Source organism: Acartia tonsa, chromosome 4, assembly GCF_053477335.1.
Source record: "Acartia tonsa isolate MP-2025a chromosome 4, ASM5347733v1, whole genome shotgun sequence".
Lineage (NCBI taxonomy): Eukaryota > Metazoa > Arthropoda > Copepoda > Calanoida > Acartiidae > Acartia > Acartia tonsa.
This window is the reverse complement of record NC_137263.1, coordinates 19,488,322-19,507,765: the sequence shown is the minus strand read 5'-3', so window position 1 is coordinate 19,507,765 and position 19,444 is coordinate 19,488,322. Positions and strand designations below refer to the sequence as shown.

The 19,444-nt window shown below is 32.3% G+C and overlaps 2 protein-coding genes across 2 annotated transcripts in view; one reads left to right on the top strand and one right to left on the bottom strand.

The window, feature by feature from the left end:
* The first annotated feature begins 935 nt into the window (after positions 1-935).
* On the top strand, positions 936-9,799 carry LOC145316362 (uncharacterized). Its single transcript, XM_080156805.1, has 8 exons — positions 936-1,013; positions 1,448-1,500; positions 4,959-5,113; positions 5,586-5,754; positions 6,367-6,452; positions 7,250-7,334; positions 8,255-8,370; positions 9,220-9,799. The coding sequence occupies exons 1-8, from the start codon at positions 969-971 to the stop codon at positions 9,297-9,299; spliced, it is 789 nt and encodes a 262-aa protein (XP_080012931.1). The 5' UTR covers positions 936-968; the 3' UTR covers positions 9,300-9,799.
* A 6,584-nt stretch (positions 9,800-16,383) lies between these two features.
* LOC145316360 (uncharacterized) overlaps positions 16,384-19,444 on the bottom strand; it is a 54,283-nt gene continuing 51,222 nt past the window's right edge. Inside the window, exons 7-8 of the mRNA XM_080156804.1 lie at positions 19,112-19,199; positions 16,384-17,587 (exon numbers count right to left, since the gene is read on the bottom strand). Of these exons, the coding sequence (XP_080012930.1) occupies positions 19,112-19,199 (88 nt within the window). The 3' untranslated portion in view covers positions 16,384-17,587. The remainder of the gene's footprint in view (positions 17,588-19,111; positions 19,200-19,444) is intronic.

Genomic DNA, 19,444 nt, shown 5'->3' with positions numbered 1-19,444 from the left:
CGTCAATTTAGGCATGTTAGAATTGTATAGATTTCAAAGTTATTCCTGTAGTGGTTAATACGATTTAGAAAGCGTAGCTACTTTATAATCGTTACCTGACGGTCTGTACGTCCATTTAAAACACGTGGAGTTTTAACTTTTTCAACAACAATTTTTTATGTGGTACAATTATCCTTCCTATTGCAACAAGTTAAAATATTTTAAGTTAAGCATCTCTATAATTAAGTCCTGAAGATGTCAGTATGTCTTTAAACAGTAATCTGTATTTGAAGTTTTACTACAAATTTCCGTTAGTTTTATCAAAATTTATATTTTGTTTGTTGTCATCCTTGTTTAAATATAGATTAACGTTTCTAATGACTGGCGTCTGTGACCTTCCCGGAAAATTTCTTTATATTTGGACAAATGTGGTTGTCGAAACCTTCGCAATTGAAAATTTTGAATGGGGGCATTTTAACATCCCTATTGGAGCAAAGCAATATCTATAATACCAAGTAGAACGATGTCTGTCTGTTTGTAACGAAGGATCTCGCTGAACCGATCGGGTTCTCCTTAACAGGGTAGCTTCTCATAGGTCCCGGGCAGGTTTATAATTATTTTCTTAAAGGGTTGGGACACCACCATCCCCCCCCCTCCCCCTACAAATTATCCTTTCTTTTTAAAACAAATCAAAATAGTGGGGTCGAAAAATCAGGTATATCAAACCTCTTGGAGCTAAGCACCTAGAGGCTAGGGGCGAGGGCGCTAGTGTGAAACTAGTGTAGACTATCGTCGTGTTGATTCTAGAGTAGAGCTGCTTTCAAAATTAAATTCTTAATGATACGATCAGGACTATCCGTTCCTCCCTATCATACGACCATCTCATGTTTAGAAAAGACTCGCTTTTAAAAGAAAGGATATATGTGTGCCAGGTGTTTTATATCGCATACTCTTGGGAGGTTTTCTAGTGTAAATGTCAGTAATTCACAATGTACGCTAGAGTTTACACTGTTTTGTTACTGTTTACCTTCAGGAATAGACATAATCTAGAGGCACACTCTCTAAATTAGCCAATAGGAAAACAGTTGAGTAACAGCCCTGGTATTCTATTGGTTGGAAAGTGTACAAATTTTAGTGAGAGATGGCAGGATTTCGCTTAATGAGTCTGCTATTAAAAGTCGCATTTCATAGGAAAAAGCTCTGCTAGGTTAAACTGAAACGTTTTAGAATTTCTCCGCATGTTTAATGTGAAGCATATGACAAAACATGTATCGTATTATAAGTCAGTCATGAACAGTTGAATTTCTTAAATAGTTAGATTTCGGGAAATTATATCCTCGAAAAATTAAGTCGCTGGTATTATTTGAAAAAAAATGTATAAGAAACATAAATAAGGTTTTTATTTTTAAGATTGACGACTTTTGGAATCTGATGGGCCATCTAGATTTATTATGTCTATTGCTTCAGGCTGGATTTAGGATATTCAAGTGTGGACCTGTTCGATACTGCTAAACATCCAAAGTAGGTTTTTTTTGCGTTTATGAAAAAGCGTATTTTTTGTCTTCCACCAATTCAATTTAAATAGTTATTTATCACATTGTATTATATACAGTTTTCCGCGGATTTCAATATGAAAGATTATAGGATTAAAACCAGTTTTGTTAGCTCTAAAGGCCCGGCTAAACAAAACTGGTATTGTTGTCAATTTAGGCTGCCAACACACTGTTGGGAGGCCAGATGAAAAAAGTTTATTTTAGTGTTAGGCAAAAATGACTGCAATTGTATCAGTTTGCTAATTTCAAAATCCAGCTAAATCTAATTTTTGAGAAAATTAGATTTGAAAACTTTAAGTTCAATTTTCATCCCCTAGGAGTTACCGAACAATCATGACAAGAAAAGCAAAGATTATTTATTTAAAATTTTGAACAAGTTTGCTTTCATAAAGTTCTTCATAAAACCACTCCTAAAGGGAGTTAATCAATGGCCATTTTTATCAGTTGCTTTGCTAAGGTCACGGAAATTTAGCCTGAAATTAAAGCATATATAGAGTTGTTTTATGAAAGACTTCATTAAAGCAAAGTTGTAAATAATTGAAAAGGATTAATATTTGTTTTTCTTATCATGGATGAGTGTAAGCTCTTAGGGGATGAAATTTAAACTTGAAATTTTCAAAAATTAGATTTATGTGGATTTTAAAATTAGCAAAGGGTGTTATTAAACCTACTCACTGATTCAATTTTTACCTGACACTAAAATAAACTTTTCATCTGGCCTCCCTAACAGTGAACATAGAACTCATTTATTGGTTACGTAGTTTAATAAATGTTATGCTAAAGTCAATTTGAATCAAAATGTAAAGAAAAAAAATAGAGAAGCGGTGCTTTTATACCTAGTTATTTACCGTATCGTATTATAGACAGATTTCCGCGGATATTAAAATGAAAAATTATGATTAAAAGATTAAAACCATTATTGGCAATGATTTTATGATTTGTATTTAAATATTTGCGGAAAACTGTCTGTAATACGATGCTTTACATGATTTTTTAGTATTGCTGAGAATCGGTACTAATCCACTGGATACCAATCGGTTTCGAAGCCATAGTGTAAAAATAATAAATGTTCCAGATAAACATAGTAGAAACAAGGATGACAACATCCATAAAAGCGAAGCTCTGAAATGGAAGGACAAACGGACATTAACACTTGTATAATGTCAGAACTGAATAATCAGAATGCGAATGTATAAGAGTCAAAGCAAAATTGTAAGTAAATTTGTTGAAAAACTGCTTGATACAGTATAATGATTATGGACATACTTAAATTTTTAGGACTTGATTATAGAGTTGCTTCGCTTATAATATTGTACTTTGTTGTCCTAGGAATCAGTATACCAAAAATCAGACCAATCGGATAATTAGGTCACATAAAATTCTGTTGTTAAAAAAGTAAAAAGAAATCAACATGTTTAAAATGGACGTACGGACATTCTGGTAATGATTATAGAGTTGCTACGCTTTCTAACTCGTACCTAATTATAGAAAAGCTTCGCTTTAAAATCACAGTAGAAAATAGAAAATAATATTAAATTACGTTTAATGAAATTTATTTATATCTAATTGCCAATTACTTATCTAAAAATCATCAATTTAAAAATCGAATTCATTGCAGAATTTCAAACTAACCGACGACGCAATGACTATTAAAGATTGTATAAAAATGCTGCACAAAACAAGACATATCCGGCAAAAATAAAAACACGGCGAAAATTGGACATGTGCAAATAAAATTCTTGTTTAACTCTGAAGAAATTAAGTATTTATCATTTTTGAAAGACCTTTAAATACCGATTCTATTGATGCACTGCAAGTTATCGGCATTAAACATTATGTTGTTGAAACAATGACCTTGTAATTTGGTATTAATCAATTAACTTTTCAAAAATAAAGCTCTATATAAAAACCGGTTTTTAAGGCATAATTTGTTGAAAACCATGAAATATTTTCTTTATGTAAAACTTCCTACGTCAATGAAGAAAATAAGATATTGATGAATAATTTCTGACAGGGGTAAGTGGGTTGAATTAGTCAATACGTTTTATTGATAAAAAACACCATGTATAATATATGTGCTTTTTAATCCTATGACTTTCCAAAAATAATGTCTGATCAAGGCATGGTGAATGTTTCAGCAAAATTAGGATTTGTCTAGTTCACAGGCAGCGTCGTCTGATAGGCCTGCAAATTAGAGGACGTGCAAATTACAGGAAAGAAAGTAATGCTTATGCAAGTCTACATGTTCGCTTTTTAGATTTGATGCGCAGATACTCTTTACTAATCACTATCCTTAAGTCTTTTATCCTGTTATATAAAAAATAAGGTTTTTTTGTCTGAAGCTAAATATCTCGGAAACTGATAGCCCTAATTAATGGTACTCGCTGAAGATTTTTGGGTTGTAGAATATTTTCCTGACCCCCTTCGCCCTCCCCTAGAATTTAGGTGAATGCGACTAGTCCTATTATATAAAGTAGTAAGTTTTTTTTGTCTGAAGCTTAAGATCACAATAACTACTGAACCGATTGGGTTCTCTCATTTATGTCAACTTCATAGAGGTCCTAAGATGTTTTTAGGCTATTTTATTTTCAGAATTAAGTTTTGGAATGGTTTAAAATTTTTTCTGTACCCTCTCCTCCCCTTCGAATGCAGAGCCCCTAGAGGCTAGGGACGTAACCAAAAGTTCATAATAAACAGAAAGTGTATGTATCTATAATAAAAAAATTCACCTATTAAGTTTTCTGAAAAAAACACCTTAAACAAATTAAAATTGATATAAAATGTTTTACTTATATTATCAAATAAACGTCATAAGAGTAAAGATTTGTTAATTTCAGATAATTTTGTCTTAAATAAATGGGTTTCGATTTTATATATTTTCCAAAAATAATTTCTATTTAAAAAGCATCTATAAATATTTTATTTTTATTCTTAAATTTTCCTTGTTTATTCTAGTAGCTGTAGATAGTTAGTTGATGGACGGTGTCATCCTTGTTTATTCTAGATTATTTCTAGATAAAACAGAAGAATGTAATTAGAATTCCAGTGTAGCAAATATCAAAGTCACGATAGCTTTCTTTAGATTTTTTGTTTTGTCTCAATTTAAATAAAAAAAAAATATTTTATCTATATTCGTTCAGTTTTAGTTTTTGTTTCTGAGTCTCCAATGGATTTATTATTACTTGGATCTTGCACCAGTTTTTCATGTACTCAAATAATGTAAAACATGTAGCGGGATAAATTAACGATTCCCCCTTCCACCTTTTTTACCCCATCCTCTTTCCTCCTACTGGATGAACGAACTAACCAATAAATGACAGGAGAAATAGCAACCTAAATTAACGACAATTTTACCCCTGATATAATATCCATGTATATTATACATCCATTGTCTCGCATTTTTTTCTTATTCTAAAAAAATTTCAGTGAGAAATCTCCACTCAACAACAAAATCTTGACAATGATGATGAGTACCGGGACTAGAACTGGCAACCCTGGCTTACCTGCAGACCTACTGGAGGATGGTACATACAACCAGACACAACAAGTTGAAGAGAATATTGACACATTTACACCACAGTGTAAGTTTTTTTCACAGTGTCGCTTCAAAACCGATTAATATCCGATGGATTAGAACCGGTTTTTAGCCATACTAAAAATCAATAGTATCACAGACAAAATCCCACGATTTTTAAATTGAAAATTATAAAAATAATAGTTTTAATCTTATAATTTTTCACACTCGAACAAGTTTCATATTAACGTTTTCTTATTCGTTGGCTTATCAGTTTTTGGGACATTTATTGAATTTTGATTAATTTGAGGCTGACGCGCGGCTGTGGTGTGGTTGAATTCTTCTTTTTTACTGTGGGGTCTAAGGCTTGGGCGAATAAGTAAGGGATGGTTCCTATATAATTGATTTACGTTTACGTGGAAAGTTTCTTTAAAACTATACACGATCCATTTTTTATCACAGATAAGAAATAGATCGAATTCGAAGCTATGATTAAAAAATTCTATTTTACTTTCAATGATATTTGATCTTGTTACTAGGTGAACTCAACACGCAGAACCTGGAAAGCCTGAAGCCACATCCCGGCTCTGAAATTCTCATTTTCCCGCTGAATTTTGGCAACCTGAGCTCCGCAACTGCCATTAGAGTTCCAGACGCCAGGCTGAGAATATTTATGCATAATAATAACAACACAGAGGACTTTGTCAGGTACGTACATTGTCATATTGGTGACGTTAGGAGGTTGAAATCATTTTTTAAAAGCAGAAAAATAATCTACGATTACGGTTTTGTCCCTCAAAAACGGCAATGTATGATTGCATTTTCCCCACTCTTGGTAATGATATCAACTTAGCAGAAATAATTCTTGTAAACTACCATTTCATTTTGGCCTCTCTTGGTAATAATATCATGAAGACTTAAACGGTTTTGTAATATACCATTCCACATTCAAGAGAGACGAAACTGGAATAGTGGTTTATTTTTTTCTCGTATTCATTCGAGTCCGGTGGATAGGAACCGGTTCTCATCCATACGAAAAAAACTATGTCTAGCACCGAATTACATCCAGCTTTCTACGATTAAAAAAATGTACAATCATAAGATTAGTTTTTTTAGCCCCGAGGTGCCGAAGGCACCGGCTAAAAAGACTGGTTTTAATCTTATAATTGTACATTCTATATCCGCGGAAAGCCGTTTATTATTATATTAACATCGACATAATAGAAATCCTCATATTTTAGCCAGCTATAAGTTATACTTTTTTTAGAGTACATGATAATAAGGTGCAAGATATAAGTAATTATAATTCCATTTTTGTAGCGCCAAGCCCGGTCAGACTTGCAACCGAAGGTCAAGATACAGAATTACAGTCTCATATATTCATCTCAACAGAAAAATGAACAAAGGTAAAATGGTGCTTTTCCTCAAAATTGTCTATCGAGCACCCCCCCCCCCCACCACCTATTTAAAAAAAAGGGGGGGGGGGGAATTGTATTTTTCTTAATTCTAACCTCTGCGGAGGCCTTAAACCCTGCGGGCCTATACCTGAGATAAAGAAATAAACAAATAAACGAACCCCACCCCCCTTAATTTTTAATTTAATTAAATTTTTTGTAAAGTCAAGATATTATTAAAATGAAAAAGCGAAGAAAATTGCTTCCAAAAACCCTGACAGATATAGTGAGATATACAGTAGTAGGTCATTAACCAAGGGAAATTTCCGACATCTACATCTAATAGCTATCGAGAAAATTACACATCTCCCGTAGATTTTCCTCATCTTGAAGAGCCTTAAGGAAAAGACATACAGTCAAAGTAAACCATAAAGAAGATATTATTATTATTATATCAAGATATTGATACTGGTATGCTAGACTCTAGTATGGTTAATATGATGTATACTAGTTATATATTATTATCTAGTTATTGATACTGGTATGCTGGACTCTAGTATGGTTTATATGATGTATACTAGTTAGATATTACTATCTAGTTATTGATACTGGTATGCTGGACTCTAGTATGGTTAATATTATGTTTACTAGTTATATATTATTATCTAGTTATTGATACTGGTATGCTGGACTCTAGTATGGTTAATATTATGTTTACTAGTTATATATTATTATCTAGTTATTGATACTGGTATGCTGGACTCTAGTATGGTAAATGAGATGTATACTAGTTATATATTATTATCTAGTTATTGATACTGGTATGCTGGACTCTAGTATGGTAAATGAGATGTATACTGGATGGATTTCATTCAATGTCATTGGTGCAGTAAGGTAATTAATTTTTAAACAGGACAAAAAGATAGTTGATTCAAAATACTGTTGAATTTTCAATAAGATTACAGTTTTGATTTTCTCAATATATGCAAGATAAAAGTTAGTTTTTGTTTCCTCATGACGGTTCAAATTATGGGTTGGTAGTCTTACCTTTAAATTTTGCAGCTTCACCTGGGGTAGGCTAGCTGTAGCTTAGAAGAGTGGATGCGGCTGTAGGTGGTGTAGGCTGAGTGGGAGGTAAAGGATGGCTAAAATTATAGTTGGTAGCAGTGACTAAAAGTGGCTGATACTTGCTCCTAGCCGCTCAGCTTCCTAAAAAGCTTTGCGGTTTGTTTGAGTTGCAGCAGTAATATGTCAAAGTTAAGCAAATTACTGCGGCTTCAGCTTTCTGTCGGCGGGAATTCCGTAACCTGCGCAGATTATTGCATTCATAAATGTTAAGAAAGCAGGACTTAAATTAAAAGCTCTCAAGTGGACAACTTACACAAATACTTCAAGCTTACATTAACGTCCTCTATACTATAATATAAAGTAGTAAGTTTTTTTTGTCTGAGGCTAAATACCTCGGGAACGGTAAGTCTGATATTGTTGTGCTTTTTTTGGGGAACATTTATAACTGCCATGGGTGGTCATGTTATTTTCTTACACTTCCCCTTATCCCCTAGAGTCTAGGTGCAAAGCAGCTAGTCAAGTTACAAAATAGTTGAATTTTCGGAAATAGTCCCTTAAGGGGCGTTATGTCGTATTTTCATAGTAGCTTTTGATAGGTTATTTTTGGTTAGGTTAGGTGATTGCCCCGCAGAGTTAGAGCCACCCCGCATGGGATAGAAATAGGGGAAAAGCTACTTTGAAAATACGACGAAACGCCTCTTAAGAGGCGTTTCCACGAAAGGACTATACCCGAGTTTTCTGTGTAGATACTGGTACAACCACAGGAACAAGCCTCCAGTTATTCTGATTGAAATGGAGGACATGCACAAAGCTCCCCTGAATGTCACTGACTTCATACAAACCAAAAATTGCACTGATACAGGTAATTTATTCAGGGACCTAAAGGGATAAGACAATGGCCGATAAGTTGAAGTACATTCCCAATGATGATACACAAAGTTACCCCATATGTAGAATACAATTAGCGGTTGAAACGTTTTAACACGCAACTTAATGAACCAACCAATCAAAATTCAATAAGAGTCCTCAAAGCTGTTAAGCCAACAAATAAGAAAACGTTAATATAAAATTTTGTGGACTAGAGTATAAAACAGCCTAATTTCCCTGTCTTTCCTGTAATTTATTGGTTTTACATTTTGATATTGTCAATCTTATTGTAAAAAGTAGATTCACTTTCAACAACAAAAATTTACCCCCTTCTCTTGTTGTTCCTTTTTGAGAAAAAAAATCATTTCTGGGCCCTGTGGAAGCTATAACCATACGAGGATCCGTTACTTAGTACTTAGTACTTGGTACCTCTTTGCTGAGCTTTCCTCATTTTTACTTAACCCAACCTAAAATAAGCATTGGAGATACGTTTTTTTTTATAAAAACTGTGTGATCTAGGATTCTAAATGCGGAAAATACCAACCTCCATAACAAAATAATTAATTTAAGGGGGGGGGGGGTCTCCAAATATACCCTCTAAACATTAGAATCATAGTATAGATGTGTATACCAGAAAACTACCTGGTTCCAGTGATGGGGACCTTTTTTTTCTGCTCGCAAATTGCTTTCTGATAATTTTTGTTAATATTTCCTACTCTATTGGCTGATATTCAAAGACCAAATTTAAAGTCGGCACAGGGTCCCAACCCCGTGAACATGAATTTTTCAACCTTGCCCCCTCTATTCTTTTACTTTAATAGTCAAACAATTTATTTTTTTTTAGTGTCTGAGCCACGGATGATAATTGTATCACAATTATACCCAGCTAGAGTTGTATCCCAAGATCCTTGTGAATTCTTATAATAATCATATCCAAGCTGTATTCAAAGATTATCCTATTTGATAAAGTAGGAATTTATTTTGTCTGTAGATTAAGAATTCACTAACCACTGAACCTATTGGTTTATACATTTTAGAGAAGCTGCACATAAATCCCGGGAAGGTTTTAGGGAATTTTAATTGTCGATTTAAGTCTTCGGTTGGGTTTAAGCTATGATTTGCTCTTTTCTATTGTAAACGGCTTTCCGCGGATATAGAATGTACAATTATAAGATTAAAACTAGTTTTTTTAGCCCCGAGGTGCCGGAGGCACCGGCTAAAAAAACTGGTTTTAATCTTATGATTGTACATTTCTATATTCGTAGAAAACTGGATATAATACGATGCTTGACATAGTTTTTTTTTCGTATTCATGAGAACCGGTTCCTATCCACCGGATTCAAATGAATACGAGAATAGTTATTTCTCGTATCGTATTATAAACGGCTTTCCGCGGATATAGAATGTACAATTATGAGATTAAAACTAGTTTTTTTAGACCCGAGGTGCCGGAGGCACCGGCTAAAAAAACTGGTTTCAATCTTATGATTGTACATTTCTATATTCGTAGAAAACTAGATATAATACGATGCTAGACATAGTTTTTTCGTATTCATGAGAACCGGTTCCTATCCACCGGATTCAAATGAATACGAGAATAGTTATTTCTCGCATCGTATTATAAACGGCTTTCCGTGGATATAGAATGTACAATTATAAGATTAAAACCAGTTTTTTAGCCCCTAGGTGCCGTAGGCACGGGCTAAAAAAAGCTGGTTTTAATCTTATGATTGTACATTTCTATATTCGTAGAAAGCTGGATATAATACGATGCTAGACATAGTTTTTTCGTATGGATGAGAACCGGTTCCTATCCACCGGATTCGAATGAATACGAGAAAAAATAATTATCAAATACATAATGTTAATTTTTACTGAAATATAAAAATCTAACCCTTTAATAGCTAGTGTAACCCTCCCTCAAATTTTTTAACAAGGCAAAACAAATTGAAATGAATATTACACATTTTACCATTTTATAACTGTTTTTTTTTCATTTTTTTGGCAGTAATGTAAAAATACTTATCTATTTTTTACAAAAAAAATCATATAATTCCAACTTGTGCTTAAAAGACTTTGACTGTATTCAATAAAAAGAAACTATTATATATACATATAATAAAGGTACTAAGAAAGAGAGGTAATGTCTGATTGAGGCAATAAATGAATCGCATCGGAGCATACATGAAATCTCATTGGTTGAATTAAACTGAAGTTTTCTAGTTTTTTCATTAGAGTTAACTAGAGCTGTTCTTTCAACTTTTACTCGAATCAAGTCCATCACATGAAGTGCTGCCTTCATATTGTTGTTTCACATCTATGTTTTATCTGTGCATTAATAATAAATATGCTTCATCTATTGCAATCGTTGTAAAATAATAAAAATCCCTTTATGAATTTAAGTTAATAAAATTATATTTTTTTCTTGAGTTTCTATTAAAACAAAAAAATAATATCTCGGACTTCAAATGTACATGATTTATAATCTTTAATTCGTAATTCATATCTATTATAAACATTTAAAATACAAAAATTCATAATTTGTTTGATGTTTACCTCGAAATAAATTATATAAAAATAAAATAACAACAAATAGCAATACAACAGTACGTTCGTTACGTTTTCAACAGGACCTAGCGTTGTACTGTGTATACACTGTACACACATGTGTAAGAGGAAAGGGCATATTTTTTTCATTTTGTTCATATAAAGAGTCAGCTGTAAATAGTCACATTTCTTAAGATAAAGCTTTTCTGACGTAAATTATATCGTGTTAAAATTTATTTTCTAGTATAGTGTAAAGCATATTACAAATCCTTTAATAAGTTAGCTATGAATTGTTGAATTCCTTAATTTAAAGTTAGCTTTCTAGAAATTATATATTTTAATGTTTTTTGTCAGCTGGAGGCACAGTGCCTTTGAAGGTGCTTTGACTTTAGTGTCAGAACCTAAATTGGGACATAGTGCATTTCATTACCCTAGGTTAGGTAACTTCATTTCACTTTTCAATAAAATCTAAAATGCAGCGGTTTTTGAGAAAATTAAATTTGAAAATTTCAAGTTCAATTTTCACCCACTAGGAGTTACCGCATAATCATGACAAGAAAAGCAAAGATTATTTATTTAAAATTTTGAACAACTTTGCTTTAGTAAAGTTCTTCATAAAACCACTCCTGAAGTGAGTTAATTAATAGCCATTTTTATCAATTGCTTTGCCAAGGTCACGGAAATTCAGCCTTAAATAAATCATATATAGAGAGGTTTTATGACTGACTTTATAAAAGCAAAGTTGTTCAAAATTTTAAATAAATAATCTTTTCTTTTCTTGTCATGATTATGCGGTCACTCCTAGTGGGTGAAAATTGAAATTTTCAAATTTAATTTTCTCAAAAACCGCTGCATTTTAGATTTTATTGAAAAGTGAAATGAAGTTACCTAACCTAGGGTAATGAAATGCACTATGTCCCAATTTAGGTTCTGACACTAAAGTCAAAGCACCCTCGAAGGCACTGTGGAGGAGTTCCTTTGTCAGATTTACGAAAAAGGGGTTCACACTATAGTTCTTCTCTCCTATTTCTATTATACATATAAAAAAATATCTTATGAATAGTATGTTAATGCAAATATGTTTTATGTGTCTACGACCGTTTTCGGTCTTGTTTATACTCTTATTCTATAAAATCATGCAAGACTGAATTTTATTATTTTATTATTGTTAATACATATATTTTATTTAAAATAAAGGAATTTAATTTATTTTTGTATTATTGATTTTGTCTTTGATAGAATTCTTAGAAGAATCTTTTGGCATTTTGTGATTTTATTGCAGGCAAATTTGTATTTTTTTTGTCAGTTTGCATATATGCTTAGGACTTATCTATATTAAGGATCAGTCCGTCAGTACGTCCATAAATGTTAAATGCGTTAATACTCTAAATTGGTTAATGGTCGTTTGTCTGACCGTCTGATCTATTGAGCTTCTCTTCTGTATATGTTGCCAGCGTCGTTTTAAATACTATTTAAATATGTAATGTGCACATGGAAAGATTTAATGTTATGTCGTATTCAAAGTTTCGTTAGATAAAATATTTTTAATGAGAGAATAATAATACATATTTATCGCATCGTATTATAGACAGCTTTATGTGCATGTGAAAAATAATAACAAACCTAGTTATGTTTTTTTATGATTTGTATTTCAGTATTCTTATAAAATTGCCTGCAATACGATGCTTTACATGATTTTTAAGTATGGCTGATAACCGGTTCTAATCCTATGGATATTAACAGTTTTCAAAATCATAATAGAAAAATTAACAATTATACAGGGAGAGTTAAAATAAACTACGTTTTTCTATTTTGGTGCTTTCCCTCAAAGTTTCTACCAAGCCCAGAACCCCCCGTCTCATTCATTAAAAAAAATAGAATATAGGAAGAAAGGTCGCTTCTTTTCTTAACCTTTTTACTTATTCAAGAATAGAGATGGGGGGGGGGGGGCTTAGTCTTCTGTGCTCGACTAAGGACTTGGAGGGAAACCGCTCAAAACAAAGGTTTTCCACACAACTAAAAGAAATAGACAAACCAACCTTTTTTTATTCTTTAGTTAATTTTATAAAGAATACAATCCCTCTAAATGTTAGGGGCACAGCCGCTGGTTTTATATAAGTTTTAAATGCCTTCACTACTCTAATTGTAGAGTACCTTGGCTTTTAGAAGAGTTTTATTTATCTTTTTGCTTTGTATGGTTTATTGAAGAACTCAGCTGGCTATATTGCATAATGATTATTTTTTCAATTATCTCTTTTCTATTTACCTATGATGGTAATTATATAGCTCTTGATATAATCATTATCATAGTATTCATAAATGTTTGTAATAGAAATCCTCATATAAAAGGCTGGATGTATGTGTGTCTGTATGTTAGTGCCAAAAGATCTCGATAAGTGATGAACAAATCCGACTCTTCTTTTCAGCCAAGCTTTTCCAAGGATGGTTTCAGATTGTTTGCTTTCGTACAAGTGGCCTTTTTTTTGCAATAATTGTCGATTGAGGGTGTAGTTTTTTCCCCATGTCTAATTCCTTTGGGGGGCCACAACCCTGCAGAGCTACCCAGTAACGAATGTAACCTAGCTTAATCTGACCTAAAGGAATAAGAAACGAAAAACTGAGCTCGCCCTTATATTTGATTTTGTTTCAAAATTAAGGTAGGGGTTATTAGTGTTTAAGAGGGTCATATGTGCGATAGCGCTCGCTATTTACACATACACATACACCAGGGAGAAAGTCCCCAAAGTTAAATAATAACGTTTTCTTATACGTTGTTTAAACAACTTTTAAGAACTTTATTGAATTTTACTATTTACACACATATACCAGGGGGGAAGGGGACATTGGGCTGTTAATTGCATTACTCCCCAATGTTTTAAAATAACGTTTTCTTATTCTTTGGCTTAACCACTTTGGGGACTATTGAATTTTGATAGGTTAGTTTATTAAGTTTAGTGTCCAAACTTTCCAACCACTAATTGTAACTGAGGGCGTAATTTTATGTATCATCATTGGGGATGTTTATCAATATATTGGCCATTGTCTTATCCTTTTAGATCCTTGCACATACACACTGTCCATACATACAAACACTCCAAACTTTGACCATTTCTTAGGTGTGCAACAAACTACATGTCGGGATAAGAAAGTAAGATTAAGAGGTGCTGTTACAAGATACCTGGATTTCTTGGGTGTGCAACAAACTACATGACAGGATAAGAAAGTAAGATTAAGAGGTGCTGTTACAAGATACCTTGATTTCTTGGGTGTGCAACAAACTACATGACAGGATAAGAAAGTAAGATTAAGAGGTGCTGTTACAAGATACCTGGATTTCTTGGGTGTGCAACAAACTACATGACAGGATAAGAAAGTAAGATTAAGAGGTGCTGTTACAAGATACCTGGATTTCTTGGGTGTGCAACAAACTACATGTCAGGATAAGAAAGTAAGATTAAGAGGTGCTGTTACAAGATACCTTGATTTCTTGGGTGTGCAACAAACTACATGACAGGATAAGAAAGTAAGATTAAGAGGTGCTGTTACAAGATACCTGGATTTCTTATGTGTGTAACAAACTACATGTCAGGATAAGAAAGTAAGATTAAGAGGTGCTGTTACAAGATTCCTTGATTTTGCAAACTTTCATTTTGTAACGCGAGCCTTCGAAAGCTTAGGTTCCCTCCTCAAATAGTATAATGGTTTCTTTAACTGCAGCCGTATACATTTTTGTTTTATTGACAAGCGTATGGATACTCACCCTTCAAAATATTAAAACGTAAAACTAGCGTTCTTTGATTAGTAAATTCAAGCCCTTCCCCCCCCTGTAAATTTAAGGGGTGTGTGGCCTTTTTAATTGTCCCCCCCCCCCTATATGTTTTATAAGAGGTGGACCACTAAGTGGGTGTGTCCACCCCCCCCCCTCTTTAATTGGGTGTGGATATGTAACAATTAGGCAATTCATAATAATCTTATTTTACAAAGTTATAGGGTTCTTCACATAGCAACTTTGAGGATGTTAGGCCATTCTATTTTCAGATTTAAGTTTTGGGGTGGGTTTAAGCTATTTTTTTAACTCCTCAATGCCTCTTCGAATAGAGAGCTCCAAGATGATAAGGGCTTAGCCGCTAGTAACAGAAAAATCAAACTAATTTAAAATATTTATTACAGTATAATATATAACTATCTGTATACATGGTCAATATAATATTTATAATTATTATATAACATCTGATCAGGTAAGCTCTAATTTCTATAATTGATATAAGGGTCAGATTTAGTAAATATTATTTACACAATGACATTGATCATACTACTAGTTTTTATTAAAGGAAGCCTGGATGAATACACCGCTCTAATCACTGAAAGGTGGCCACAAGTAGACCCAATACCCAAAATTTGAAGTCTCCTGCTTCAATGACAAAAAATTATAGTCATTTTAAAATAACTATCATGAAGAATACTTTTTAAAAAATTTCATGTACCTAAAATGTCAATATAAAATGCCTACAACCTTTTTTGTTATTGAAGCTGGAGGCTTTAAATTTTGGTATCGGGTCTACTTAGAGCTGTGTATTTCTTGCAGGCTTTCATTAAACTACATACAAGATTGCATGAAATAGCAGGGATGACAATATTATAAGTAAATGAGAATCAAATCATTTTAATTTAGCAAAAATTTTGAGGATGTAAAAAATCGCAGTGTTTTTTTATACAAATAAATCTAAGTCTCATTTACCTACCCCTGATAATTAATAAGAATTTCACGGTGAAATGTTCTTCATAACGATTATGAACAAAAATGTATGAACTTTGAAGGCTGCTAACGACCAAACGGTGGAACTAAAAGATCATGTTCAAACAAAATTTTAATAAAGAGGACCTACAAATAATTTGAGATAGGCACATAATAGCGCAGAAAAGACTTGTTTCATGCGTTTTTTCTTCAGTGAAGCTTTCCATGTGCACCATTGGATCTTGGTTATTCCATATTATTCAAAGGCCACCTTTTACCGCTTAAAACAATGTGCGATCATAACATGTACGTTCATCTGTTTGTTTGCTAACAACCTTAAAATTTCATAGATTTTTAGAGATAATAGTTACTGGGAACATTGTACCGTGAACTGCACTAGATCCAAGAATAAAACTAATTAAGGGGTGGGACTAGGTACAGGGTCTATCTACTTCTAAGTCTAAAATTAAAAGGGAATTAAAATTTTAAAACACTCTGGGATAGAAATATATATCCTAATGTATATTAGAAAATTTATTTAGTATATCAATTGTAAGTGTTCTAAAAAACATTTAAATGTTTTTTGTTTATCTATATCAAGTTTTACCTTCTATGTGTGAGAAAAATATTTTCATAATACATTTCCATCCCTCAAAAATCGGATGTTGTTTTAGTTAGAATGTCCATTGATACGAAAATACTGATTTTATGCTATTTATTCTGAACTTTTTTTATATATATTTCTTGTATTATAGACATTCTAAATTGTACTTAATACTAAACAAGTAGATAGATAATTTGGAAAAAATTTCATTGGGGCTAATTAAACTAATATATATTTGTAGTAAGAATAGTAAAAAAGAAACTTCTTTTCATAAAAAGAAAAACAAAACATTGCTTTTAGATTGTTGTTCAATATATCTTGTTAAATAAATGCATTGTTTCTATGTACTGTATTTTTACATACTGTATGTATTAATTTTGCTTATTAATTTAACTTCAGTTGCGCAGCTACTCTAAAATTAGGACTTATTTACTGCCCTTTCTTATAACACACGTATATTTATGCAACCACCCTTTTCTTCTACACCAAAACCTTTATTTCTTCAAGATACAATTAACAACAAATTTACTGTTTTGTTTTACCTAATTTTTTAGGCTTTTGTTACTGCGCTTCTTATTGAATAAAAGTATTCTTGATTTAATAGAAACCTTACATGTATTCTTAAAAATATATACGAAGTAGTAGGGAAACTGAATTAAATCTTTAAGAAAAGACAATCCTATTTTATCTTTTTTTAAACATGTACTTGAACTACAATGTTTGGTAGCAATAGATAAAATTGCAAGCTTAAATTGCATAAAAATAATGCAAAAAAAAGTTTGCACATAAAAAGGCGTATAAATTATAGTTAATTAATACATTTTTTTCCAGTATCGCTTCGAAACCGTTTAAAATCCGGTGGATTAGAACCGGTTTTCAGTCATACTGAAAAATTAAGTATAGCATCATATTGTTTCTAGTTTTCTTCAAATATAAAAATGTACAATTATTAGATTAAAACCATTTCTTACAAATCAATCTAGGACCTATAAAAACTGGTTTTAATCTTATAATTGTACAGTTTTATATCCGCGAAAAGCTGTTTATAATACGATGCGATAAATAACTATTACAAAATGTTCACAGAGCTAGAAAACAAAAATTGTTAAAGGAAAATTTAATTTCCCTAAAGAATTTGCATTTCTATCTTAAACTTATTTTGCATTCTAGCATAATGTGATAAAAACTAAATTATACTTTTTTTTAATATTAATGCATTGAAACTGAAATACATACTATTTTTAAAATAAAAATGAAATAGTTAAATTACTGAATATGGCTTCTAAGGAATTATATCACAGGTCTGTAGTCATTCTAGCTCTAGTTCTAAAATAAAAATCAAATAATTACTAAGTTTCAACTTTTGATCTGGTAGTACATTAAATAACAGGGTCGTCCAAGCTTTATTATTTTTTGACGGGGTTAAAATGATATGTTTATTTTAGAAGTTATTTTTAAGGGGGGGTGGAGGGTGGTAATCAATGAAACATCCAAAAGTTTTTGATTTTTTTGGTCTGGGGTGGGGGAGGGATTAAACACCCCTTAACCCATACCACCCCCTAACCCATACCACCCATTGGACGTCTTGTTAAATAACATTATATTTATACTGTTATTTATTAAGGAGATCATGTCGACATAAATATATGGCGAATTAGTTCTTGAAACACCCTATCAATGTTCCAAAAATTTGGCCATTTTTTAGAGGGTGTGGGGGAGGGATTAAACACCCCATTAACCTCTCCACCCCTTGGACGTCATTGTTATTTCTACTGATTATATATTTCTACTGTTATTTTGAAGGAGATAATGTCGACGTAAATATATTACAAATTATTTCTTAATACACCCTCTAAATGTTAATACATCTGCGACAACTTTCTTGGAAGATTAATTACCATAAATGACAGAGAATATATTTGAATAACAGGCAATGTACGGACAAAATTAGGGATCTAAAGGCCAATGGCCGATAAATGGATGTAAATCCCCAATGATGATACACAAAATTGATTACAAAAGTAGATTACATTAAGTGGTTGAAACGATTGGACACACAACTTGATGAAACCAACAAATGAAAATTAAATAAAAGTCCCAAAAGTTATTAGGGTAATGGATATGATAATGTTCTTATAAAACTTTGGGAACTAGTGTAATACAGCCCAATGTCCTTTTCCTCCCTGGTACAAAATGCTCTTTGATAATGAAAATGTATTTTTAGATAGTTCTCTTAGTAATTACCTTTTTTGGTGCCGTGCCTAATAGATAAAAAATAAAAATAAGAGTTCTTTTATACATTAAGGGAGGGGACAATTGGCTGTTTATTACACTAACCCCCAAAGTTTTACAATAACGTTTTCTTATTTGTTGGCTAAAAACTTTGGGGACTTTTTTTTAATTTTGCTCTACAGAAAGGGTAATTTTGTGTGCATATGGGATGTACATAAATTTATAAATCTTTGATTTATTTCTGTGTTTTGCAACTTAATAATTTTGTCATATTTATTATTCTTATGAAAATAATTTAAGCATTATAGAACCACCTTTGCACAATAAAATAAAAACTGTTGCTTTCACACAAAGTACAATATTGGGCAATGATCCACACTCCCGACCCCCTCTTTATTTTGTAATTATTTGAAATTAAGGGAGGGGTAGGTTTCTGTTTGTTTGATTGTTACTTTAGGTCAGGTTAGGTATTGTTTAACCCCGCAGGGTTAGAGTCCATTGTAGGGCCCACTTATAAATTTATTTGAAAAATAAGGAGGGAAAAGGGTTGGGGGGGGGGGGGTATCGGGGTTATCAGTGGCCAAGCTCGACTTTGTGTGATAGCACCTAAAAAGGTACCTAAAGGGTGCGGAGAAAGCCTACCAGTAAGCTAAAATATAAGAGTAAGGGGGGACACTCAGCCCGCATACCAAAATTACACAAATCTCTGAAATCAAAGAAATATTTATTAGGTTTTAATATAATGTAAATACAATTCTTAAGTTTAATTTATAGATAATGAAGTTTATAAAAACCTAAAGAGACAAATGCTTTTTGATTTTTAAGTAGCGAATCTATTCTAATCTGTACACCTGTACTCTTACTTAAGTACATCCAGTATACAACTTACTTGGACCGTCTGTCCGTTGGTCATGTTACAAAACGCAGATATTCAGTGTTATTAGTAATATC